General features: G+C 38.2%; 1 protein-coding gene across 50 annotated transcripts in view; it reads right to left on the bottom strand.

The window, feature by feature from the left end:
- Positions 1–4,729: 4,729 nt before the first annotated feature.
- Positions 4,730–26,620, bottom strand: part of ANK2 (ankyrin 2) — a 584,559-nt gene continuing 562,668 nt past the window's right edge. For 8 of the 50 annotated variants that reach the window (XM_009207443.4, XM_031664021.1, XM_031664016.1 and 5 more), the window contains 9 exons: positions 24,834–24,965; positions 23,118–23,261; positions 20,467–20,752; positions 18,501–18,792; positions 15,105–15,188; positions 14,829–14,993; positions 13,326–13,508; positions 10,438–10,529; positions 4,730–7,018 (listed from right to left, as the gene is read on the bottom strand). In XM_009207443.4, coding sequence (XP_009205707.2) covers positions 6,835–7,018; positions 10,438–10,529; positions 13,326–13,508; positions 14,829–14,993; positions 15,105–15,188; positions 18,501–18,792; positions 20,467–20,752; positions 23,118–23,261; positions 24,834–24,965 — 1,562 coding nt within the window. In that variant the 3' untranslated portion in view covers positions 4,730–6,834. Of the gene's footprint in view, positions 7,019–10,437; positions 10,530–13,325; positions 13,509–14,828; positions 14,994–15,104; positions 15,189–15,664; positions 15,758–18,500; positions 18,793–20,466; positions 20,753–23,117; positions 23,262–24,833; positions 24,966–26,620 lie in introns of all 50 variants that reach the window. The other 42 variants (XM_031664045.1, XM_031664038.1, XM_031664043.1 and 39 more) reach the window with 12 other exon arrangements.

A 26,620-nucleotide genomic window follows, 5' to 3' on the forward strand; every position in this document is an offset into this window, starting at 1 on the left:
GAATCCCTTTCCAGTGGGGTTATGTATTTGACTTTGCCAATGAAAGTTGTTTGCCCAAGATTTGAGAAGGAAAGAGAAGACAAATAATTATACCTTTGGGAGCAGCTGGGGAGAGGTGCATGGACTCTGGCAGAAGACACATGGAGTGTTTTTGCAGCCACATCTGGGCAATCTCCTAAGAAACATATGGTTTGCTGCTACGTGAGCCCTTCAGTGGCAGCTTGGATTCCTGATTTCTGCACTGGTGGATTTCTTCAAAGCAGTAGTAGCTCCTCTGTGTGAAAGGGAAATAAAGCTTCGACCCCCCAATTCACTATGCCACAAGGAAAAAACTTAAGCTGAAAGTGGAGTCAAGCAAGACACTGACTTTCCTTTTGTTTCTAAGCGGAGAGCTACAATAAAAGGTTAAAAATCCCCACGGGTAGCTACTCTGTGTAAAGCACCAATTTACTGAGTGCCAAACGAATACATAATTGAGTATTCCCCTACCTTCGCCTTTTCCCTTGCAGCATGTGAATTTAGTAGTGTGATCATACCCTTCCTTTTCCCCCTCCAGCCTGCTTTTCCCCTTTCAATACTGAAGCCCTCAAAATTATTTTCAAAGAAGGCACAGACCTATCTCCCAGGCATGTCCTCAATTTTGGCAAAATAAACTTCCAAATTGATTGCGACCTGACTCAGATCCTTTTGGGTTTACACCTGCCTTCATTGTTGTGGCACTCCCAACACGGGTGTGAGTTTCTAATCCCCTGCATTAGATCCCTTCCTTCTTAAAATACCTAGAGGGCTTGCCTTTTTTTTTTTTTTTTTTTGGATTAAACCCAATTGTTATGGGATGAATTGTGTCCTCTCCTCCAAATTCATGTCAAAGCCCATAACACCCACTACTTCAGAATGTGACAGCATCTGGAGATAGGAGTCTTCAAAAAGGTGATTAAGTTAAATGAGGCCATTAAGGTTGGCTGTAATTCAGTATGATTGGCATCCTTATAAGATGCAGAAAATTGGACATACACAGAGACATAAGAGATGTGGGCACACACAGACAGGAAAGTCCATGTAAGGACAGCGAGAAGGTGGTGGTCTACAAGCCAAAGAGAGCGACCTCAGGAAAAAAAAAAAAAAATCTTGCCTGTACTTCAGTCTTAGACTTTTAGCTTCCAGGACTGTGAGAAAATGACTTTCTGTTGATTAAATCATCCAGTTTGTGCTATTTTATTATGGTAGCCCTAGGAAACTACTACATTAATCTGAACACAAATTGGATTGTTAGAACAATAGACTCGAAATTGTCCCCCTGACTCTTTGAGGAGAAAGGGTATACTATGGTGCTTCTCTAAGGCTCCAAGGTATCACCTATCTGTGAGTCACTTGAAAAATTCACACAAGGCACCTTTCATCCAGAAGTTGCTGCTGTACCAGTGCCATGTAAGTTCTGTAGCATAGCCTAGACCAGGTCTGAGTTCTGATCAACAGCCAGGAAAAATGGGCACAATGTGTATTTTTTGTGGATATCATGATTCAGTTGTTCCTGCACATCATAAAGACAGCCAAGGTGTCCACAGCCACCTCCAGTGAAGCCTAGGCCCTGCCCGCAATGCTCTGCAGCAGCTGTGGAGGGCCTGCTGGTAGTGGGGGCACAGCCATTCAGTAGGGAAGTTTGAGTGACTCTCTCCAATTCTGTAGTCAGTTTTGACAGACAAGGAGGAAAAAAAACACCTCAAAATTGAGAGTGTGGGGGAAGAAAAAGGAATGGAAACCAGAACTCAGTTATAAGGGCCTGTGATGGTTAATACTGAGCGTCAACTTGATTGGCTTGAAGGATGCAAAGTATTATTCCTGGGTGTGTCTGCGAAGGTGTTGCCAAAGGAGATTAACATTAGAGTCAGTGGGCTGGGAAAGTCAGACACACCCTCAATCTGGATGTGTACCATCTAATCGAGCTGTCAGCATGGCCAGTATACAAAGCAGACAGAAAAATGTGAAAAGACTAGACTGGCTTAGCCTCCCAGCCTACATCTTTCTCTCACACTGGATGCTTCCTGCCCTCTAACATTGGACTCTAAGTTCTTCAGCTTTGGGACTTGGACAGGCTTCCTTGCTCCTCAGCTTGCAGATGGCCTATAGTGGGACCTTGATATCGTGTGATTTAATACTCTTTAATAAACTCCCCATATATATATATCCTATTAGTTCTGTCATTCTAGAGAACCCTGACTAATAGAGGGCCCATTGAGGAAACAAAAAGAGATCCTGAAGAATCCTTCCTCTGAATGGGAAGTGAATCGAAGGGCTTAACTGACAACATCCCTGTGATTCCCTAATAGGAAAAGATTAACTGTATTTTCTACCCTAGAGGGGTAAGCTAATGCCTTTAACACCTACCCCGAGGCTGACTCCTACATAAAGAGGCAGAGGGTCACAAATGGGTCCACAATGAATGGACATCAAGGACACTTGGGTGACAGGGGCTCTTCTACACTAAAGAGTGACAGAGAGGCCAGGGCTGGCTGCCCTTCCCTGCCTGGAGCAGTGAGATACATCCAAGGCTAGTAGCAGTGTCTCCTATTTTACTGATGAGGAAATTGTTATCCAGTGGGTAAACCTTTACAAAGTCATGGAAGGGGGCTAGATAGAGCTGGACTGATTCCACTCCAGGTCTTACTATAAGATAACACACTTACCAATTTGTCACATTGCCTCACAGAAACATTTCATGAACTGAACAACTGAAGGTCTCCAGTGACTGAAGACATCTCTTGAATTATTACACGTACCACTGTCAAATGTCTCTGTTTACCATAGATGAAAGCTCCATCCAAAGTCTATTCATATGCACTGCTTACTTCATACTGTGGAGCTAATTTAAAGCCAGGGAGAACTTTTGTTTTTTCCAGAAAGCCTGAGTGTAACCCAATAGGAGTATTTTAATTTGTGTGCAGGACATCACCACCCCCATCCCCGCCACACAGATACCTAAAAGATTTTCTTACTTTGGTGATTCGTTCTATGATTGTAATTCTAGCTTCAATTCGATTAGAAGGAGAAATGATACCTTAACTGAAGGAAGGAGCATATAGTTTTTAAGCAGAGGTGGCAACCAAAGACATAGACTTTGAAACATTTTCTTTTAGAGCATGATGAAAGCCAGCAGTTCATTTTTATTCTGTTATTCAGGAAAACCTCATAGTGATTTTGGTTCTCACTAGACCTACGTTTAACTTGTCTTTATCTGATTTATTCATTTGCCTGACTACTTGCCCACGCCCAGACTCTTCATGCTGATATAAATCAAGTGACTCCACGAGCAAACTAATTTCAAATTCAATTCAAGCCTGTTTCAGAGTGCTTATATGTCTCACTTTCACCTCTTTATGACTAATACAAGTGATTTATGAGTTGTGCATAATCTTCTCTCAGTCTGGAAGTTTCCCCCACCCTACCTTTAAATATATTTCTGTAAAACGGCATATGAGTCACTAAAGTTCTTTTAAAAAATGGGTTTTGCACAGCAAATAATTAAACATGAGAAGACACTGAAACTTCTCTGATGCTTTGATTTCCTTAATGAAACCCAAAGTTACACAAGCCCAGAGTTGCTCTAAGTAGAAAGTACAGTACATTAAACAAATGAGAGGCAGAGAGGTGATCACACAGACACTCCTACTTTGGAATTATTTTTAACTTTAACTGTTTTCTTTGAAAAATGTCAAGTATAATTGGTATTTTAATTTCAGAAGACCTGTAAATCCACCAGAGATAGAAATCAGATCCAGTGAGCTTCCTGTCTCATACCAGATAAAATTTGACTAAAACCTACTTTTTTTTTTTTTTTTTTTTTTTTTTTTTTTTGAGATGGAGTCTCGCTGTGTCTCCCAGGCTGGAGTGCAGTGGCCTGATCTCGGCTCACTGCAACCTCCGCCTCCCAGGTTCACGCCATTCTCCCGCCTCAGCCTCCCAAGTAGCCGGGACTACAGGGGCCCGCCACCACGCCTGGCTAGTTTTTTGTATTTTTAGTAGAGACGGGGTTTCACCATGTTAGCCAGGATAGTCTCGATCTCCTGACCTCGTGATCCACCCGCCTCGGCCTCCCAAAGTGCTGGGATTACAGGCTTGAGCCACCGCGCCCGGATCATGTCTTGTTTTGTTTTTACTGTAAAAAATATTATAGCAACAGTAAAGGGATTTTTCAAAAAATGAAACAAAACTCTTCAAACACAACTGATTTTGATTTTGCATAGTCCTGCCCTGTCTTTATTTATATTAATATATCCATTTAATTTTAAATTCTCAGGTTCTAAGACAGAAAGAAAACTCCAGAGCCAACTGCTATTCCCAAAGGCAGAAAGTGTTTAATGACAGCCATGGCCTCATGAGAGAGGACCAAACCAGTCTTGCTGTGCTGCCAATCGCACTTGCCCTTTCTCATCTCCTGCAAGTCCCCAAATTCCTATTTTCTTTCATTCAGTAGTGATCCAAAACAAAAATCCTTATTTTCTCCTTTTGCATAACAAGAACAATAAAAATTTCTTGAGGGCAGAGGCAAAATCTATTTATCCCAGTGCTTAATCCAGTGCCAGGCATATAGCATATTCAGCAACTAAATAAAAACCTTAAGAAAAAAAGCAATTTGTGTCTTTCTGTTGGTTTCAAATCTAGCTCATCTTTTTAAAACCTCTTATTCTCCTGAAATCACAGATTCGTGATAAAGAAGAACAAATCACTGTTGCCACATTTAACACTTGTACATTTTATTTAATTAAATCAGCCATTGTACACATTGCAGCTATGTATTGTTAGTGTTGTATTTTTTTTTCCATTAACTAATACATGCCCTCATAGATATATTCAATTAGTGTTATCACCATGGGAACAAGATGCTGATTCGTCAACTGAAAATTCACTTCTTCTCACAGTATTCAAGTTTTTGATAACACAGCAAAAATCAAAATCAAAAAAGGGTGAATAACCATTATGTTGTTACACAGACATCATCTGCACTGCAAATAACACAACAGAAATGCTTTTCTTGAGCTCCAGTGAAGGTTTTGACAAGAAGGCCATAGGGTGTCTCAAAAAGTTTCACCATCGGCCTCTCTTATTTTGGCTGCCAAAGAATGTTTCATTTCCTATCCAACTGCCAAAAAGTGCTAGCATTTGAGGCTTGGGAGATTTGGCTTGTGGGAAACCTCCCTCCCAGGAAATTTTTTCTCTTGGCAACATTACTTTAAATGATGAAGTGCCATTGTTTGTCGCATTTGTTTTTGACATTCGGAGCAATGAGTCATTTTTGCACAACAGGAAAAGACCAGATAATTGGAAAATGTTCAATCCCTGGAGGATAGACTCTGTCCTTTTTTATTTAAATTTCATCTTCATTGAATATACTTTTCTTTAACAAATGACTGATTCAAAATGTATACTGTTTATATGAATATATTTGTGAATATATATATGTTAAAATGCTACACAGCTTCAACCACTAGAGGAATAGGAAGAGGACATGGAAATTACTCAGATTGTTACAGTCCCTTCTTTGAGACAAACAAACAGAAGTGCACAAATGCACTTAAGAGTTTCCAAGGGAGTGTGGATTTCAAATAAATAAACCAAAAATTTTAACCAAAACCAAATTTTCAAGGATTTCTCAATCTCGTCTGCAAGCTGAAAAACAGACCTAGCTGGAAAGTGAAAAGTGCTCACTCAGGGTACAAAGAATGGAAACAATTAATGTGATTAGAAGAGGGGTTTGACCATGGTCTGGATTTTTAAATGCCACATGCAGGTATTAGAGAAGATATAAACCTGAAAAAAAAAAAAGAAAAGAAAAGAAAAGAAAAAAAGAAACCACTCCAACATACTGAAGGAGTTTAACCCTTTATGTAGTGAGTAAATCTTGTTTCCAATGAATTATCTACAGTGCAGTGGCCAGAAGAAAGTACCACCAGTAAGACAGCGTGGTTTGCTAAAGCAGCAATGAAAACTGGAAAACTACAGTAGTTATAGCTTTTAAAATACCCTGCCAAAACTTGTCCAAAATCTAAAGACCTGAAGATGCTAGAATGCCACACAATGTAGCTGCTAGCAACTGAATACCCCATCGTTTCATTCTGTGTGGCCTCTGCTCCCTTCTCCCCTCCCTCAGAGTGGCTGTTGGAGAGTCCTAAGCCATGGCTGGCCAGCACCAGCAATACTGTCTCAGGACAGTTCTGCGAGGCTGTTAACCCACCTTTAACTGGGAGCAGTGGCTACTCTGGAAGTTCTAAGGACATAATAGGTCTGAAGTGCTTCTTTTGTAGTAAAACTATATTATCACTCGATTGTGTTAGCAATATCTTAGTTAACCATTGTTCAGCAATTTCTAGAGGCCTTTTATTCTGATGCCCAGTGTAGTTACAATAGGCAGTGGTTTTAATTTTAATATGTTGTTCATCTGAGCATTTCAACTATATACATTGTACATAGATATCCCTTGGAAGGATTCCTATATAGTGTCACTTGAAGAGGTCTGCAGGTGAAGTTCTTCTGATCAATGGATTTTCATGGATCTTGTGCAGAAGCAAAGAACAATGGAGGTGGCCAGTTCCCAGGTTAGCACAGACACAACAAAGTATTGGATACAGCATCCGGTATGAAGGATGCCATCTTTGGTCACAAATTAGCTTTATAGTTAAAGAGGATGGGGGAAAACTAAAACAAAATGCCGTGTATTTGCTAACAGTGGAAATGTCGGGGTATCCCATTAATTAGGCCAGTTAGGTCACTCCTCTACTGAAACAGGAAGCTGCATATTGAGTGAATGTGTGGTTTCTGGTGTGAGAACTGGGCAGCCCCTCACTTGGCCTCTTGCTTCAAGTCCTCCTTGCAGAAATGCCGAAGGAGCTGCTGGAGATCGCGCTGGAGGTCGTCCTGGTCTAGTGCTTCTGGTACATCCTCCAGGTGCTCCAAGTCAATGCGTTTTCCATGCTGGTCCTTCACCACAGCCCTCTTCTGTGTAATGGCTTTACTCATTGTTGTCCTGGAGAAAAGCAGACAAGAGAGAATTACGCTCTTTTCACTGCTAGAGGGCAGCTGTTAGGTATGAAGGTGACCATTACACTGAGTACTTAATGTCTTACCTTTAGATGTTTCCACACCAAACTATCAGCATAACAAACTATAGATATCTTTTTATGTCTTTCTTTTAAACACAGCTCCCCTCTCTAAAACGATTCGTGAGATTTTTTAAAGAGTGTTTTGGAACAACGAGTATTTTTTAATTCTTTAAGAAAAATTTTAAATAAATGAAAGCATGCTTTAATTTGATCTTCTTGAAAACTAACCATAAAATCATTCATGGTTTGATTAAGTAGCCCTGACTTAATAGAGTTTGGTTCATTCTGAAATAGTACCACAAGTACCTTTTGACAGGCTAAAAAAAAAAAAAGTTTTTAATTTATTTGAAATACCTTAGCTGCCAGCTTAAACCTTACAGTCACAACCTCACCCAAACTTCCCAAAATTCTGTTTTCAGAGAACTTTTCTATGAGGCATCGGTCTTTAAAAACTAAAATATTAGTCTACCAATATATAAGAAGGTGGCTACCAACAAAAGATGATCTGCCCAGCTCTCTAAGGCTTCATCTGGAGATGGTGGGGGAGGAAGGGGAAAAGAGAAAAGCCATTGAAAGACAACTGCTTCCTCCGGATTCTCAGAGTCTCACGCTTGTTGCTCATTCTGTGTCTTTCTTGCCATTTAACAGTCTGTTGTTTACTTGCCTCCCTTATAGACTGGTGGTTACTATAACTCCTTTTCTTGAGACAGAGTCTAGCTCTGTCGCCCGGGCTGGAGTTCATTGGTGCAATCTCGGTTCACTGCAACCTCTGCCTCCCGTGTTCAAGTGATTCTCCGGCCTCAGCCTCCTGAGTAGCTGGGACTACAGGTGCCCACCACCAGGTCTAGCTAATTTTTTGTATTTTTAGTAGAGACAGGGTTTTGTCATGTTGGCCAGGCAGGTCTCGAACTCCTGAGCTCAGGTGATCTGTCCACCTTGGCCTCCCAAAGTGTTGGGATTACAGGTGTGAGCCACTGCATTGGGCCAAGAGCTATAACTTTTGTATAGTCATACTAATTTTAAGTCATACTAATATTTTCCTGTAACTGTACTTAAAAGTAATTATATTGTAATTTGCTCATTCTCAGCTCTTTTCACTTTCTTCTTCTTCTTCTTCTTCTTCTTCTTCTTCTTCCTCTTCCTCTTCCTCTTCCTCTTCCTCTTCTTCTTCTTCTTCTTCTTCTTCTTCTTCTTCTTCTTCTTCTTCCTCTCCTCCTTCTTCTTCTCCTCCTCCTCCTCCTCCTCTTCTTTCTTCTTTCTTCTTCTTCTTTTTTTTAAAGTAAAAGCAAGTCTATTAGGCAAGGAAGGGAACAAAAAATGGCTACTCCATAGGCAGAGCAGCCTTTTTCACTATATACTTCTAAATGCAGGTTCTCATTCCACAAGTATTTGATGAATGTGTTTTATGGGCCAGACACTATTATTATAAAAAATAAGGAAATTGAATCTTAGAGAATTTTAGCAATAGTCCAAATAAAAAATAACAGAGTTAGCATGAGTGGGGCTGAGAGTCAACGATTCCAGAGCCTGAGTCCCCATAACCATACACCACGCATCTTCACTTAAAACCTCCGTAGGAAATGATCAGTTTTTGTAGCTTTACCCAGCATTTTCCTTATAGATTCCCAGTGTTAAGAAGCTGGAAGTTCTGCCATTATCCAATACCTCTATGTATTTGCTACGATCATCCTGATTTTTAAAAAATAACTTACTTCAGCCAAAATACTTTCAGCTTTTTTTGGACATCCTTGTTTCCGTCTTCCTTCTTCCCTTACATTCTTCTACTCTCCCTTTTTCTTTAATACTATATGAATTGTTCTGCATCTGGAAGCAAACTTAAATTTGTTCTTGCTGATGAAAAGGTCAAATTTGATTCCAATGATTGAAATCTGATGTTTTCCTAAATATTCAGCAACTATTTTTTTTTCTTCAAAAAGGCACATTTCTGACTATTTCTGCTAAGAGTTAGTAGAAGCCCTTATAGCATTGATGCCAGGGGTTAAGCCTCCATTATAGGCCATTTCGTGATATTCTGTGCAGGCAAATGTAGGCCAATGTGTTTCTGAATATATACATGTATATGATGTCTTTAACAATGTATATAAAAAAGCATTGTACATCACAAATAGAGTTCCGTAACTAACTAGCTTCCACAACTAACTAGCTGTGGGAACTCTATGGAGTTGTCTATATTCCTGACTTCAAATTCACCAGCCATTATTGAGAACTTTGGATTAATTGATCTCTAAATCTATTCCAGTTTGAAGAGCCCATGATGTTAGGGTATGCGTGGATTATGTGGTTTCATCTGAATAATTGAATAAAAGGCTTAAAAGTTGAGAGTATAAAAGGCATTTTATCCTTAATTCACGTAGCATTTTTTAAGTTCTGCGAGAGCAATTGCACTCTTTTAAATTCCTAGCTGCTGCTCTTTTCCCATTTGATTGGAGGGTGGAATTGTGACAGAACCTTTAATTTTGCTGTTCTAATTATTATGTTCTAAAGGCTTAAAATAGTTTTGTAGCATACTCTGAATGACAATCTTTCTCCCCTTTTCAATGAAGTGAAAAGCACGATGGTAACTTGGATTTCCATTGTGTCTTTTCACTGAGAAGCTGAGCACATTTTATTATTCTCAATACTTACAGTGCTGTTAGAGGACCAGTGAGAAGTGAGAGTAGATCTATGGAACAGTGCCCAACTTTATACATCAAATCCGTAACAGAGACCGGGGCAGACCAGTGTGCCTCACAGTCAGCCCCCTTGTATAAGCATAAAAATGTACTGCTTACTGCTTTCATGACACTTGCTTAACTCACTAAAGCCCTAGGTTTCAGCATTGCTAGGTACATTCGTTTCATGGGTATCAAACTCATGCTTATGTTATTTGCCACTCACATGCAGAATCATACAGCAGCCGTTAAAAGAAACCACATACCATTCAAAGTAATGATTTACTAAGATTGAGCTGAATATAGCTGGTCACAAAATTAATTTGTGATCTATCAATTAGATTCTTCTTCCTATGCTCTCTGAATCTATCAACACAATGGAATACCAGCAGGCTGGCTTCAACTAAGTTGATGACTTGCTGAAACTCAAGGAGTCAGACTGTATAAGCAAGAGTCTCATTCTTGCTATGACTTAGTATTATGTTTAAAGTATCAAGAGGATACTACAGGGATGACACTTTGATAGATCCAGTACTTGACCAAAGCCTTATGATACAGGCAGTTCTCTATCCGCTTTAGGGTAGATGTAGGGATTCTCTCCTTCTTTTCTTAAAATTGGAAAAAATTTTATGGTGTTAGTTGGCAAAGCATCACCCCATGCTAACCCAAACCTTTTAATTATTGATCCATCCTCTTTCAGGATTTCATTCTCTACTAAACTGGGTAAGTGGACTTTCATGTGGCTACCTGTGTAACTCAAAGCCTGAAGTAAGAAGAAAAGAAAAGACAAAGCTCATCATAAACTACAGACTTTCAAACAATCTATTGCTTTGCTTTACTCATAGTCAGTATGAAAACATATACATGAAAGGATAAATAAATACAATTCCTAGAAGCAGATTTAAGTTTGGAGTTTTATTTAACAAGTCCTTCTAGTTTCTCTCATTTGTGTGGGAGATTTGTTATTTTACTTTACAAAAGCTGCTAACTAACATCCATATGGATTGACTTTCAATTTCCTCCTTGCTTCACCCAACTCTTTTCTACAGTGGAGATTTTAATGATAAATATAATAACCAGAGGCAAAAATAAGCAAACAAGGCCCAAACGGTATAACACAGATAATTCATTTTTGACCATTCAAGATTCCTAGTTGTCAAAATGTGAAAACTGAAAGTATTTTTAAAAGTTTGCTTTTAATACTCCAAAGAATTCATATATGATCTCAATATATATTATGGGTATAGTAGAGGACACACATGTAGCATTTAGTGTCAAAATGTTCCAATAGCGAAAGTACTTTGTAGATGTTTGCACATGCCCAGGATCCCTTAGTCAAAACTTTGGGACCAGATGTGTTTCAAAATTTAGATTTTTTTTCCCTTTTGGATTTTAGCAAGGTAATATAATGCATATGCAGTCACATGCTACATAATGACATTTTGGTTAAAAATGGACTGCATATATGACATGGTCCCATAACATTATAATGGAGCTAAAAAATTCCTGTCACCCAGCAATGCTATAGCTGTTCTAACTTTACGGTGCAATGTATTACTCAGATGTTTGTGGTGATGCTGGTGTAAATAAACCTACTAAGCTGCCAATCATATAGAAGCATAGCACATACAATTATGTAGGGTACATAATATTTGATAATGATAATAAATGACTCTGTTACTGGTTTATGTATGGTAAATACATTTACTATGTATAGCAAATACATAAATCAGTAACAGTCACTTTTCATTATCAAGTATTATAAAAGTGATACTTTTTATCACTATTTTAGAGTGTACTCCTTTTACTTATTAAAAAACAGTTAATTATCAAGGAGCCTCAGGCAGGTCCTTCAGGAGGTATTGCAGAATAAGGCACTGTTTTCTTAGGATATGACAACTCCATGTGTTATTGCTCCTGAAGACCTTCCAGTGGGACAATATGTGGAGGAGGAAGACAGTGATATTGATAATTCTGACCTTGTGTAGGCCTAGGCTAATGTACATATTTAGGTCTTTGATTTTAGCAAAAAAAAAAAAATCTTAAAAAGTAGAAACAAATAATAAATTTAAAAAATTAAAAGCAGAAAAAAGTGTATAGAACAAGGATATGAAGAAAAAAAAATTTTTAATGCACCTGTGCTACGTGTTTGCATCTTAACTTGTGTTATTACAAAAGAGTCAAAAGTTAAAATAAATGTAAAAGCTTATAAAGTCAAAGTTACAGTAAGTTAATTGATTATTGCAGAAAGAAGATTTTAAAAACTTAAAGGAAAATTTAAACATAGCCTAAGTGTACAGTGTTTATAAAGTCTACTGTAGTGTATAGTAATGTCCTAGGCCTTTACATTCACTCACCACTCACTCACTGACTCACCCAAAGCAACTTCCAGTCCTGCAAGCTCCATGGGAAGTATGCTATACAAGTAGAACATTTTTAATCTTTTATTTTGTATATCTACTAAACCTTTTCTATTTTTAGATAGGAAAATACTTACCATTGTGTTATAATTGCCTACAGTATTCAGCACAGTAACATGCTGTGCAGGTTTGTAGCTTAGGAGCAATAGGTTATACCTTACAGCCTAGGTGTGTAGTAGGCTATGCCATCTAGGTTTGTGTAAGGACATTCTACAATGTTCACACAATGACAAAGTTGTCTAACGATGTACTTCCCAGCACCTATCCCTGTCATTAAAACCCACTTATGCCTAGTGAACGCTAGGCATGTGGAAGTTATTTATATCCTACTGCTCAAGGTCATCACCAAGGTCTGATTTTTCACTCATGCAAAAATTTAAAAAATTGCAATCTCTGGCATAAGTGGGTTAAGCGATGCATGACTGTACTGTATAATACTAACACCCCAGAGGAGGTGAAGATGACATCCTGCAATCAAACGCATTTTTATATCATTAAACATTCACTCTAGGTAGAATAAAAAAGCTTCATGTCAGAATAGCTCTATGCCAATTTATTTCAAGTTTTACTTCCAAATTAACTTACAAAATTTGTTTTGGTTTTCAGAATTTGGGGATTTTAGTAAGAGTTTGTGGATCTGTTACCGTGGACCCATTTTCTAATTGTTAGAAACCAGAACTTAAATAATTGTAAATGCTTTTAAATTTTATGGACATGGAATATATCTGAATTTTCTTTAAGGTCTATCACAGATAATATCTGAAAAGATTGGCTAGCAAATATAATTTGCAATGTCTTTATTTCTTTCCCTTATTAATTGACAAAGCAAGACACTTCTGTGACTTTTAAACAAGATGTATAATCATATCCCAGCTCCAGAGATTCTGAGTCTGATTCAGCAGAAGCAAATCCTAGTTATCTGGACTTCTAAAAGCTGTTAAGGTGACACCAATGAACACCACAGTTTGAGGAAACATTACTCTGCAAGTTATTCAAACAGGAGTTCTACCCTCTTGAATTATTCTGTACCTTTCCATGAATTCATGTATGGAATTACACAATGACAAACGATTTTCTTTTCAAATGCAAAGCAACATAAAACACACACACACAAAGACAAAATGATGATGCTTCTATACCTCTTCAAAGTCATCTTTGGCTGAAGGAAGATCAGTGGCTAAACTAGAATCCCCCAGATGTTTCTCCATCCTCTCTCCACGTACCACAGTTGTTTTAACAACTTTGCTGACTCTACGGCCTTCCACTGGCTCAGCCTGAAATTGTGAGGTACTGGACAAAATGCTGGGCTCACACAAAGTGACCTAATGATCGAAGGACACACAATAGACAATGTCTGATTGCCAAATGTAACTATGATGAGTTTTTTCTATGTTAAAAAACAAAGGACAAAACTATAATGTTACATACTGGCTTTCCAAAAAACAGCAATCGGAAGCAGAGTTAGAAAAAAACAAACTATAACCTATTGGTAATATGTACATCATGACTGTATCTCCACAACACCAAAGCAAACTTAATTAGTTATTTGAACAAAAAGTTATCAGTTTTGTGAATAAGAAACTGCTTAGTGTAATACAGACATAATAATATGAAAAAACTCTTCTCACGTTTAAATAATTTCTTTTGGTATTATGAAGATAAAATTAGCCCCCAAAGGAGGAGCTCTAAAAGCTATGAGAAACTGAAAAGTAGATTTCTAGAGAATCTCATGTGTATAATATAAAATTTTGAGGATGTGAATGAATGGAAAATAGTGAGAATTCCACAAATTGTTGTTGAAGCAAGTAAATATGTCCTTGAAAGAGGGAAGTAAAACAGAAATAAATAGAAGTATAGATTGCCAGGTGCAGTGGCTCATGCCTGTAATCCCAGCACTTTGGGAGGCTGAGGCAGGTGGATCATTTGAGGTCAGGAGTTCAAGACCAGCCTGGCCAACATGGTGAAATACTGTCTCTACTAAAAATACAAAAATTATCCTGGTGTGATGGTGGGTGCCTGTAATCCCAGCTACTCAGGATGCTGAAGCAAGAGAATCGCTTGAACCCGGGGGTGGAGGTTGCAGTGAGCTGAGATCATGCCACTGCACCCCAGCCTGGGTGACAGAGTGTAACTCTGTCTCAAAACAAAAAACAAAAAGCAAAAAGGATAAATCAAAGAGTTTCTAGATCCTGATTTTAGTAACTCTGCAATGCAGAAATCTGAATATCAAATATTTATCTAGAGTGAATTTCAGAAGGCTGGTGTGCCAAGCAGGCACAAGCCCCACAGTGCATTTCTACACAGTCTCTCCACAGCGTACTGCTTGCCCAGCAAATAGCATTGTATTCTTTCAAAATTTGACTTTTGGATTTCTGCAGTGGTCAACCATGAATTAAATAAAGAATAGATATTTTTTAAAAGACCAAACAAAAACAATGAGTATAATGCCTAGAAGTCTCCCTGATGGCTGTCTTAAAATCACATAGAATCATGAAAACAAAAACGGAACGTGCAGCTAAAAGCAAACGGCCATATAAAAGGGAGATGTGAGGAAAATGTGAATAAACAATCTCATTCATCTTTTTTGAGTTCTATTTTGTTCCTCTCCATAAAATGGGTTTTCGAGAATCAGGTTGTCTCACCTCTGACTGCTCGGTGTCACTCTTCAATACAACACGCTTTATAACTTTGGAATAGCCATCCCCTTCCTCGATGTTGACAGGTTCCTGTGGCATTCCCTGCACCGTAATCTCTTCTTTCTCTGTGCCTTCAGAGGATACATACCGCCTAATGATTTTCCTAGTAACCTGAAATGTATTTCATTTGTGTATCTTATTTTTGTGTGACAGTACCATGGAATTGATACATTTTAAACAGGAAGTTTGTAATCAAGCCTGTTGGATTATACTAGACAATACCTTCTTTACCACGGTGTGTCCATGCTCATCAATGTATTCTTCTTCTGTGACTGTTTCTGGGGGTATTTCAGGCATATCGTCTCCCTAAACAGTTGAGAGAAAAGGGTCACTGCACTGTTTGGCACCAATTCTGAGGAACTACTCCCAAGTGCTTCTAATGTGAGGAATGTTAGAAAACCAAAGGCGATGTTGAGAAGCATTGCTGAGATACAAAATCCTGTCAACTAGTTTGTTTAAAAGAAAAATGCAGGTGGGTAATAACATGCTTAGGAGAATATGACCAAAGTTAGATCAAACTTCAACAAAAATAGTTAAGCGAGAGGTGAGGTGGGTGGAAGTGAAGAAGCCAAGTCTTGCTCTTGCTTGGTGGCTCTCTTGGAGGAAAGCTGGAACCACTGAGTTTCTTTGCAAACAGAACTTATGAGCACTAAGGAGTCTGCTTTTGAATGGCCATGCACTACCTAAGGAACATGCCAAGCCTTCATTGATCCAGGCTGATCACTCTCTAAGGGTATGGGGACAGGACTGTCCCTGACGTGCAGTAATTTAACAGCGGGTACCTGAATAATCACTCGCCGGCGGACAACCCTGGTAGTTACCATCGCCTCCTCATCTGAGCTGGCCTCCAGCTCCCCTAATTCCTCTGTTAGCTCCTGGTGGAAGCATGGAAGCATTGCTTTGTTTAACATGCTAAGGAATGACTTCACTACTGGTTTCTTCTTTAGCTTACATTGTATTGTGAAACTTTTATTCACAGAGTCTTCGGTGGACACGTTGGTAGAGGTGAAAACAAGTATGTGCTGGTCTCAGACATCAACAAAAATAGAGTGTTTTGGTTTCTTTTGTTTTTGTGTTGTTCAATGAATGAAAAAAAATTCTGGAATTCTGAGAGCTGTTGGAGAACCCATCTGTCAAAATCTCTCCAAAATAATAAGCAGCTTACTCACGTGACTTCTTTTACTTAAACTCCTAAAAAAAAAGCCTGACTGTAAACATAGAACCTAAGCAGTTCAGTAAACACTTATGAGTCACTGACACTTGTGCTTAGGCTTGGAATTATTCACCCAAAGGTATAGGAATATCCCCTGTTTCTAGCAGAACTTTTTGCAGGAAGTCAAAGTTTCCTGTAGCTATTATCTAACCAATAGTGCATCTCCCTGGCATCAAAAAAGGCAGACTCTGAATAATATTAGAATAATTTTACGGGGAAGTTGAGATAAAGTGATCAATAGTATTTTAGGGCTCTGGCCAAAAGCCAGAGATAAAGCAAAAAACATAATTTTAGCTTAGCACATATTACCTTAGGAGTCATATATTGAATTAATGTTCCCTAAAGAAATTTTGTTTTTAAAAAAGACAAAGCTCAAGTAGATCTACTTAACATACTGTAAAACTCAAGTTATATGTTTACATTTGTCTCTGCTAAAGGAAGACATGTAAATTCTAAACCAAATTATGTTTTAAATATAATCAGGAATCTACTGCCTAGAAATATGGTTGGCAAGAAAAGTGATTAAAATTGGATGCCCAAGTTAGGGTTATGAGAAATAAGGGTCCACATGGGAAACTTACAAGAAATGCCTGATACTCATCAAGAATAAGTTGAACAGGCCTGTATAAATTATGTGAAATTCAGAATGATTTACACAAATGTATTCCTTTAGTATAGATTAAACATATGTATTATCCAAATAATTGTTTCAAGTCTAACTTCACTAAGCCTATGGATTCTTAGGCTAAATTTGGTAACTTTTAGCCCAGATAACATGTATGAAACATTTTTAGTAGTACTCATTCAAGCCAAGAATTTGAGAGATGAATAATTCTATGCAAAAGCAAACTTGGAATAAAAATTCATTCATGGCATGAATTTATTATTTAAGAAAACTGCCAAAAATCAGGACACAGTTCTCATCCGCCTGGATCTTTCCTAATTTTAGTTATGACTTCAGACAATTCCTAGCAGCAGATCTCATTCTTACAGTGAACAAAAACACATGTGTGTCTTCAACCCAAAGATATGCTGTTTCATTTTATTTTCCCCAAAATTTCAATTATTTCACTTAACTCTTCTTTTACTGCTAAGCTGCTCGAAAACACTTTGAAATATAAAGTGTTTTTGAATTCTATTACTTTTTAAAAGAAAAAACAATATCTAATTTAATTTATATTAAATTAAGTTTAATTCAAAGATTCTCATACTTTTTTTGTGGCTGAGAATCCTCTGGGGAGTTATTTAAAAGGCAAATTCTTGTTCTCCCTCCCTACGCTGGGATTCATTCTAATTCAGGATTTCTGAGAAGGGATCAAGCTCTCCAATCAATTCTGAGGTATGTGAACTATATAGACCATATTTTGAGAATAAATGGTTGATTAATTTCTTTTTTTTATTTTTTAATTTTATTTATTTATTTATTTATTTATTTTTTTGAGACGGAGTCTTGCTGTGTCGCCCAGGCTGGAGTGCAGTGGCCGGATCTCAGCTCACTGCAAGCTCCACCTCCCAGGGTCACGCCATTCTCCTGCCTTAGCCTCCACAGTAGCTGGGACTACAGGTGCCCGCCACCACACCCGGCTAATTTTTTTGTATTTTTAGTAGAGACGGGGTTTTACCATGTTACCCAGGATGGTCTCTATCTCCTTACCTCATGATCCTCCCGCCTCGGCCTCCCAAAGTGCTGGGATTATAGGCATGAGCCACCGTGCCCGGCCAATGGTTGATTACTTTCTTAACATGGTCCCCACCCCTTTTCACAATTTTAAAACTCACTTAATGACAAAGGAAGCGCTATGAAATATGCCACTGTCAGGCATTTGTACATTTAGAAACTGCTGTAAGTTTAGGTACAATGTTTTTTTTCTCAGTCATTCCCAAAATAAATCTTAAAAAAAAAAAATCTAACTTGGAAATCTTCTTGCTTCTAATGAGAAAAATTTATTTTGGCAGCTAAACCCCACCCAGTATCCACAGTCTGCGTGCTCATCACCTGACAGGCCAGAGATCCAACAAGCCTGCTGATCCCAGCACATCCCATGGCAGACTTACCTGTTGCTGTTAATCTCTGCCACCAACTTTCATGCCCAACTTTACTAATTTTGAAAAGCTCCTCCAGATATATTGTTTCACCACCGTGTTCATTTTTCTTAGCAAAAGACATTCCAGTGATAAGATCAGGGCTTATGATCAAATCACTAGCACTGGAACTGTGCACCATTTCTTCTAGATTAATCGACTCTCAGATTTTAAAGGGGATTGAGGATTTCCATGTGCCAGGTTAATTAATTTGGTTAACTTTTTTGTTTTGAAGTGAAAAAAATAAACCATCAGAGAAATGGAAACTGGAAGATTTGTAGCTTTGTTACAGGTGGGCGAGAAAGTGGAGAGGAATGTCTTACCTTTTCAAAAGCTGCATCTTCATCGAGTCTTTCATGGGTCTCTGGCTGGTTATCGGCAGACTCCACTATTACGAGGCTGGTTTTCCGCGGAGAGCTCTCCTCTCTGTGCTCTGAGGGCTCTTCGGGTTCTTGTATGATGGGAGAGCCTCCCCGTTCACTGGATGTTGGGGTCTGGAGGTACAGCCTGTCCTCCTCTGGAGGGGTGCTAACTTCCTCAGGTGTCTTGCTGGGAGAGCCAGGTACTGTCGTAGCCTTCTGAGTCTCTGATGCTTCTGTTCCTGGAGTTGTCACACTGGAATGAAAAAGTCAAATGAGACTTCAGGGACATTTGCATTTCACCTCCCGCTCAAGCAAGCAAATTGAAAGGTAAGATGGAGCTGGTTTTTCCATAGTCTATGAGAGTCAAAATAGTTTTTGTACATTTGGCCAAGAAAGGCATTTGAAGAAAAATAATCTGATGAGATATAGAGTTGTAGCTCATTGAGATCTAGCACTGGCAGAGAGTGATGTATTATTCTAAAGATGAAAATTATCCTAAAATGTATTACAGTTACCCAACCTCTACAATGTATGTAAGTTATAGTTTCATCTTTTCTAACTCAAGGTGATATTGAGGATGCAATGAATTTTACATAAGTATTTGTAGATAATAAGGCTTTTGAAGCAAGAATCAAAATTTGGCAGAATTAAATAAATCCCCATGTTAATATAGTTATCATAACTATAAATACAAGGAAATTCTTATTGTACCTCTGAAAAACTGTTTCATGTAATAATAGAGGCATCTGTTGACATGGAAACTTTTTTCATTGATAGTCTGGAGTTACTCCAGTATAACTTTGATAACCTCAACTGCTAAATAATATTATTTGCCTTTTCTGTGCCTTCTTTTGGTATTTAGTGCAATCTATCACTCCATAGATATTAAATGCCTAAAATGTCTCTCTCTTATCCTCTCCTCTTCTTCCCATCTTTTCCTTAGTCCTTCTCCTTCTTACTTATATTTTCTTTATGCTCACCCTTAAAACCTACAGGTTGATGGGGCAAGGGTGGCTCAGTACAAGAAAAGATAATTTCATTACCCATTTCATCCTCTTCTCACGTCAGTGACCACAAAACTCACCAAATGACAAGTGAAATGCTTTGATACAATCTCATGACACCCTATTCTCAGACTTCAGGTTTAGGGATATGTTGGCCTTTCTCACAATTTGTTTTCTTTTTCTGGACAATCAATGTCAATTACACAACTCTTTCTTCCTTGGCTTCCATAAAGGCTGGAATTTAAATTCTGAGCTGAATTAGGCTCTGCAGCTTCCTTCAGCCAGAAGCTCTTCATAAGACTTATCTTTATTCCCACCCCAACTCTATTCCAACACATTTTAATAGTCTTTTATTCTATGTGGCTAGTTTGCATTGCATTTATATTTTTATGGCTTGTCCCCTCATATGCACCTCATGGTGCATTGGTTGAAATGCACCATTGGCTGTGGTAGCTACATCATCACTGATCACACTCCTAACCAGCAATGGCATGATGAGCTCCATATTTGAAGTGTTACAGAGCAAATGAGGTGCAGCAATATTATAAGTCATGGCCGTGTCATCTACAGGGAATTTTACAGTTTAGATGAAGCATTCATAAACACACTTTTGACCCTGTGAGATGAGTCAAGTGTGTATTATTACTATAATTTACAGATGTGGAAATGGAGATTCAAATCACTTAAGGACTTGTTCAAAGTCACAGCTCTGGAAGTTGGTTCTTGTAGGTCTGTGCCCCAAACACTGTCACAATTATGTCTCTTACATGTTAATGCTTTTGTTTTTCCTTTAGCTCTGGCACTTGTGATTGGTAGGGTCATTTTAAAATTATTTAAAAACTAGTTATGCTTATATATGCCTGGCGTCCACATTAGCCTGTTTCTTTGGTATTACATTTGACAGGCCTTCTTTGGAAACTCACAAATATTCCTGCCGATATTCCAGAGATGACTCTTCAGGCAGGTCTTGCATTTTCCCTGAGAAATCCTGTTGAACTTGCTCCTTGTGAGTTTGGGGAAACAGTGCTGATGCTGAGCTGTCCCCTTCAGTTTTGGGGATGCCATCCTGAAAAGTGGAATAACCAACAGAAATGTCTTCCTCTGAGACGATAGGAGGGTGATCGCAGGTCTCGCTTTCTTTAGAAAGAGCTTGTTCCTCTTTCTGCTTGTGCCGTGCAGTGCATAACTCCTCTTGAAGTACCGAGAACCCTAAAGGGAGAATTATTTAAGTATTTAGTTGAAGCTTACCTATATTGAATGGATATTTATTAAGTAACTACTATGTGTTACATCCTGAGATGGGCTGATGGATTACAAAGACGAAGAAGACACTGTGTCCACCTTCAAGATACTGATCATGTAGAAGAGTCTATGCAAGTAAGAGTCAATTCCAATGCAGAGCAACTGGGTCATAGGTGCCAGTCAATGAGTGTGGGAGCACCTAACATGAGGTTAGAATTTGGAAAGAAAATACAGAGTGTGTTACATGCCAAGGAGACCTAATGGTAAGTGGGAATGGACTGAGATAGTCAAAGCACAGAATCTGAAGAGTAAGAAGAGTACAGTTAATAATCATCATAACAAATAATAGCTAATACATACTGAAAATTTATTCTGTGTTAGGCACCGTTCCAAGTGCGCTGCAAGTATTAACTTGATTAATCCTCTCTCTAGCCTATGAGGATAGTACTCTTTTTACGTAGAGTCTTTTATGACAGGCTAAGGAAGTTCATTATATCCAGGGAAATGAGGAGTCATTGAAAGATGTTTAGCAGAGGAGTGACTGGCATTCATCTATTGACTCACTTATTCAACAGATATATATTGAGCATCAACTACGTAGTATGTGCTCCTTAGATGCTGGATATATAGCAGTGAACAAGATAGAAAAAGCTTCTGTCCTCACTGAACTTGCATTTCTGCAGATATATATTTATGATAAATATTGGGAGAAAAGCAAACCAGGATAAAGGCAGAGGATAAATGGGGCTAGTATTTTAAATAGACTTGTCAGGAAAGGCTCTGCTTAGGAAGTAACATTTGAGCAGTGACCTAAATAAAGTGAGAAAAAGGTATATGTTGATCTGAGGAAAGAACATGCTAGGGTGGAGGAAGCAGAAAATACCAGGGTCCTGAAACAGGAGAATGCAGAGGAATGGCAAGGAGGCCAGGCGTGCAGGACCAGTGCGATAAGGAGAGAGGTGGGAGATGAGGACAAGCTGTGAGGCTCTTGCCCAACACTAAGATACATCATCATTCATATCCATGAGAAGTAAACTGCCACAGAAAAAAAGAGTGAGGAGAAACAGCCAGTAAAGTAGAAGAAAAAAAAAAAAAGAAGAAGAAGAAGAAGAAGAAGCGAGAATGTCATGAAATTTAAGTAAAGAAAATGTTTTAAGAAGAAAGGCTTCACTATTCATGCCAAATGTTGCTCAGTGGCAAAGTAAGTTGAAGAATGAGAACTGCCTGCTAGACTTGACAATGAGGAAACAATAGGTGAATTTTATAAGATTGATTAGAGTGAATTACAGAGAGTTCTAGAGGGAATGGGAAGAGAGGAAGCAGAGACAAGAAATTCAGACTATTCCTTTAAGAGGTTTCCTATGAAATGGATGGGGTAACAGCAGTAATACAGGGGGGACATATAGGATAAAAGGAGTTATTTGCTTTGTTTTGCTTTTAAAGATGGGATCTATTAAAGCATGGTTTAATGCTGTTGGATATGGTCTAGTGGTAGGAAGCCAAAATGGATACTTGCAGGAACGGAGTCCCTGATTGGGTAAAAGGAGATGAAATCTAGTATAAAACAAGAGATGATAGCTTTAGCAAAGTGAGGAAATTTTATCCATTTTAATAGGATGGAAGGTAGAGTAAGTACATGCATTGAGATGCACTCATGTTGGTAGATTTGTGGTGGAAAAATATAGACATTTGCTTCTGATTATTCCTATATTTTCTAAGAAATAGGAAGCCTGGTCATCAGCTGAGTATCAATAAAGAAAAGAGACAGTGTTGGAGGTTTGAAGGAAGAAGACAACATGTAAAATAGAGATAAAAGAGAGAGAGAGAGAGAGAGAGAGAGAAAAAAAAAACAGTGTTAGAGACCACAAACGAATGAGAACAGGTTAGAGAAACTTTAATACTGAAAATGTGGTAGGGCCAATGGCTGCAGGTCCCTGAGGGTCTGAAAGCACTGTTGGTGCAGAAGTAAAAGAGGAAATGTACAGTCACTGGTAGTGATATAGTCCTAGTTGTGAGCCTAGAAATACGTGGCTAAGGTAGCGTAAAAACATACAAGTGTAAGAAGTGCCACCATGGAACTGAGGAAAGGGAATTCAATGGATCATTTTGTTATCTGTGAAATAACAAAGAATGAGCATGAAGTGGAGGTGGGAGGGTGTGTAAAACAGGGAGGAAAGCTTCAGGGTAGCAAGGAAAACAACGTATGATCACCATAGGCCATGGTGTCCCTTATGAAAAAAAAAAAAAAAGACAGTAGGTCCAGTGCCTCAATTAACCACACACAGACACAACACACACACACACACACATAGACACACACACACAGTTTGACCTTCACTATGATCCAGTGTAATGGTCTGTTCAATTTCTGCATAACTATGACTGATGCGCTCCTGGAGAGGTTCTATGTTGGTCTCCATGAGATGAACAATATCCATTCGGTTGATTTTGGTGAGACATTCAATGAGGTTCGTATCTGACACATTAGAGAAAGAGCATTTATTACTTCTGAGAGGTACTCTTAGAAATCTCTTTCACTTAACTGCCTCACTCAATTTTTGATATCTGTACAGGAAAAAACAATCAAAGCCTAATTAAAAGTCTTTGTAAAAATAAGCCAACAGACAAAAGAGATATGCATATTAAAAAAAGTGGCACAGCATGGGCACAAGTCCTAAAAGTAGAATTGTCAGGTAACATACAGGACACCCACCATACCTGAATTTCAGATAAAAAACAAATACTTCTTTAGTATAAATATGCCCCATATATCACATGGGACATGCTTATGCTAAAAATGTATTTGCTGACCACTTGAAACTTAAATTTAACTGGGCGCCCTTCTGTTTTTATTTGCTAAATCTGACAATCCTACTTAGAAGAATGTAAAGAAAAGGAATGATAAATATAGACTGGATGTTATTTATGAGTAAAGGAAGCAGAAACAGAAGGTAACACACTACCAGTGAAACAATGCTAAATAAAGCAATTGTGTCCACTTATCAATATTTAAAAAATATTGCGGTTTGAATAACATTACTGTTAGAAGTGACGGCTGTTATTCAATGCTGTTCATACACGTATTGTGCAAGAGTTTTTATGCAACATGCATGCTTTAGAAGTGACAGTAGCTTGTTCTCATTTGCTTACGGTAGTTCACTAAGTTCTCACTCAACATCATTGATAGATTCTTAGAAAACAATGTTCTGGTCACAAAAACATGGCCAAACTTCAAAATAAAACCCCAAATACTTCTAATATTAAACACTGAAGTGAAAGTGAGTTACACATACATTTAAGAAAGACTAGTAAACATAAATAAGATAATTATTCAATTTTTGAGGACCCAGTGAGTGATGGCGGTCATAGTGGTGGTGGGGTTCAATCAAGGAATAAATCTTCGCAAAGTGAAAATTGTAAGGAGCACCTCCTCCCACCATGCTGCTCGTAAACAAACAATAACAAATATGGTGGGCTCGCTGAGTACTTTCCTAAGGCATCATTTATTTCATGCACTTGTATAATTATCATACACTGTACACGTTTTTATTTGACAATAATTTGTATTAATTAATTCATTCTTTTCCCAATTCCCTTATTCAGTTCAGGGTCTCAAGTGGCTGGAACTTAACCCAGCAGCTCAGAGCACTTTGCATGGGAACCAACCTGGGAGATGATGCCATCCCATTGCAGGGGGCACTCACACACACCCACACTCACTCAGACTGGGATAATGTAGAAACACCAGTGAAACTGATATACACATCTTTGAGACGCGGGAGGAAACTGGAGTACTGGGGAAAAAGCCACACGGACATGGGGAGGATACATAAACTATACACAGACAGTGGCCTTGCTGGGAATTAATTCTTTTTTCTCATCAACGTTATAAGGAGATGACATTGAACAAAATGATATTACTCAAGGACCTGCTGTACTGTGGATTAATGGCATTTGCTTCTTTACTGTTTTACTGAATTTGCAAGATGTGGCTGTTGAGCAAGACATGTCCAACTTTAGCCCAATACACATATAGTTCCCCACTTACCTGTAGCGTGTTTCCCATCCCTCTCTAGCCAGTACTTCAACAGTGCATGACTCTGGTCTTGAAGAGAGTTGGGATTTTCAATTCGAATTTGATGAATTTGTTCCTCAGTGAAATCTAGTTCTCTTGCTAATTCTAGAAGATAAAATACTACTTTGTAAACACATTAACTTCAACGTTTCAGTCTCTACACCTTGTTTTGTGATTTTGTAAATGATGTGTTCTTTATATTGTGGTGAGTATTTGGGTTCCTTAATTTCTACATATTAGAAGTGATTCTTATGTGCTTTTGTTCTTCTAGTACTAATTATGGATTTTTTCCCCTAAAACTGGGTATAGAATTGATCACTGCATAGTGAAAATAAGTATAAGGCAGTGATGATAAGATATGCATAATTCAGGCCCATTTGATTCCAAAATGCAAATGAGATCATTAATACTTGCTTATGCTTTTAAGCAAGATAATGAAAATAAATGACTGATAACAAGAGAAAGAAAACATTTCTCCCTTTAATTAAGATAGGTGATGTTTTGAGTATTATAAATCCTGTTTCTGGATACTTTGATAAACACTAGCTGTAGCTATATTATGGTGGTTGGATAAATGCCTGTCTTTGACTTCATGTCAGATGAATAAGAGGTCGAGGAAGCATTAACTGATCCAGGGAAGAAGACACAAAGTTTTCCTTTGAATTCTACTATTAACATTCCATATAGGTTGGGTGGGCCCAGTAGCTCATGCCTGTAATCCTAGAACTTTAGGAGGCTGAGGTGGTAGGGATTGCTTGAGGCCAGAAGCTCAAGACTAGCCTGGGCAATATAGTGAGACCCCATTTCTACAAAAAATAATTTTAAAAAATTAGCTGGGTATGGTAGTGTTTGCCTGAGGTTCTAGCTACTCAGGAGGCTGGGCCAGGAGGATCACTTGAGCCTGCGAGTTTGAGGTTACAGTGAGCTATGATTGTGCCACTACACTCTGGCCTAGGCAACAGAGCACGATCCTGTCTCAATAAAATAAAACAAAACAAAACAAACAAAATAACAAACAAAAAAACCATTACATATGGATGCTTATACATTATGGAGTGTGCGTATGTGTGTGTGGGTGTGTAAACGGGGTGACCTCTTTTGAAAGCAATTTGACAATATCTTTCAAAATTAAAAATATATGTATCTTTTTCCCAGCAATTCTACTTCTAATATGCCCTATAGATATACTCACAAAAATATACCAAAGCACAAGAATATTTACTGCCATCACCAGGAAACCACCTAAAGCCCATCAACAAAGGCCATTGATAAAATTATGGAACCTCCATATAGTGAAATTAAATACCCACTTAAAAGAATGAAATACATATGTATATGTTAACACTATGAGGAATATTATTCAGTAAAACTTTTCTTACTTTTAAATAATAGGCATAAATATAGGCACTGTATACTTTTTCTAAAAGCATGAGAAAGTATTAGCAGTTATTTCTGAGGCACACGGCTAGAAGACAGACGTAGGTGTGAGAGTCATATTTACTTTTCATTTTATGTCATTCTATATGGCGGTAGGATGTGAATTTTTACCAAATATATACATATTGCATTTACTATGTAGGTATGGATACAAAGATATTTAAAGAGCAAAACAAATAATTCTGAATGTTATCTAGTAAGTCAGTCAGGGATAGTTTGGTATCATTTTCTTCCCTAAATCCCCAAATTAGTTAAGTCTGATCAGTATGTAAGAATTACTTTAAGATTATTAAAAGTGAGAAAGTGGCCACTTCTCCTGTTTT

This window comes from Papio anubis, chromosome 3 (assembly GCF_008728515.1).
Source record: "Papio anubis isolate 15944 chromosome 3, Panubis1.0, whole genome shotgun sequence".
NCBI classification, from domain to species: Eukaryota; Metazoa; Chordata; class Mammalia; order Primates; family Cercopithecidae; genus Papio; species Papio anubis.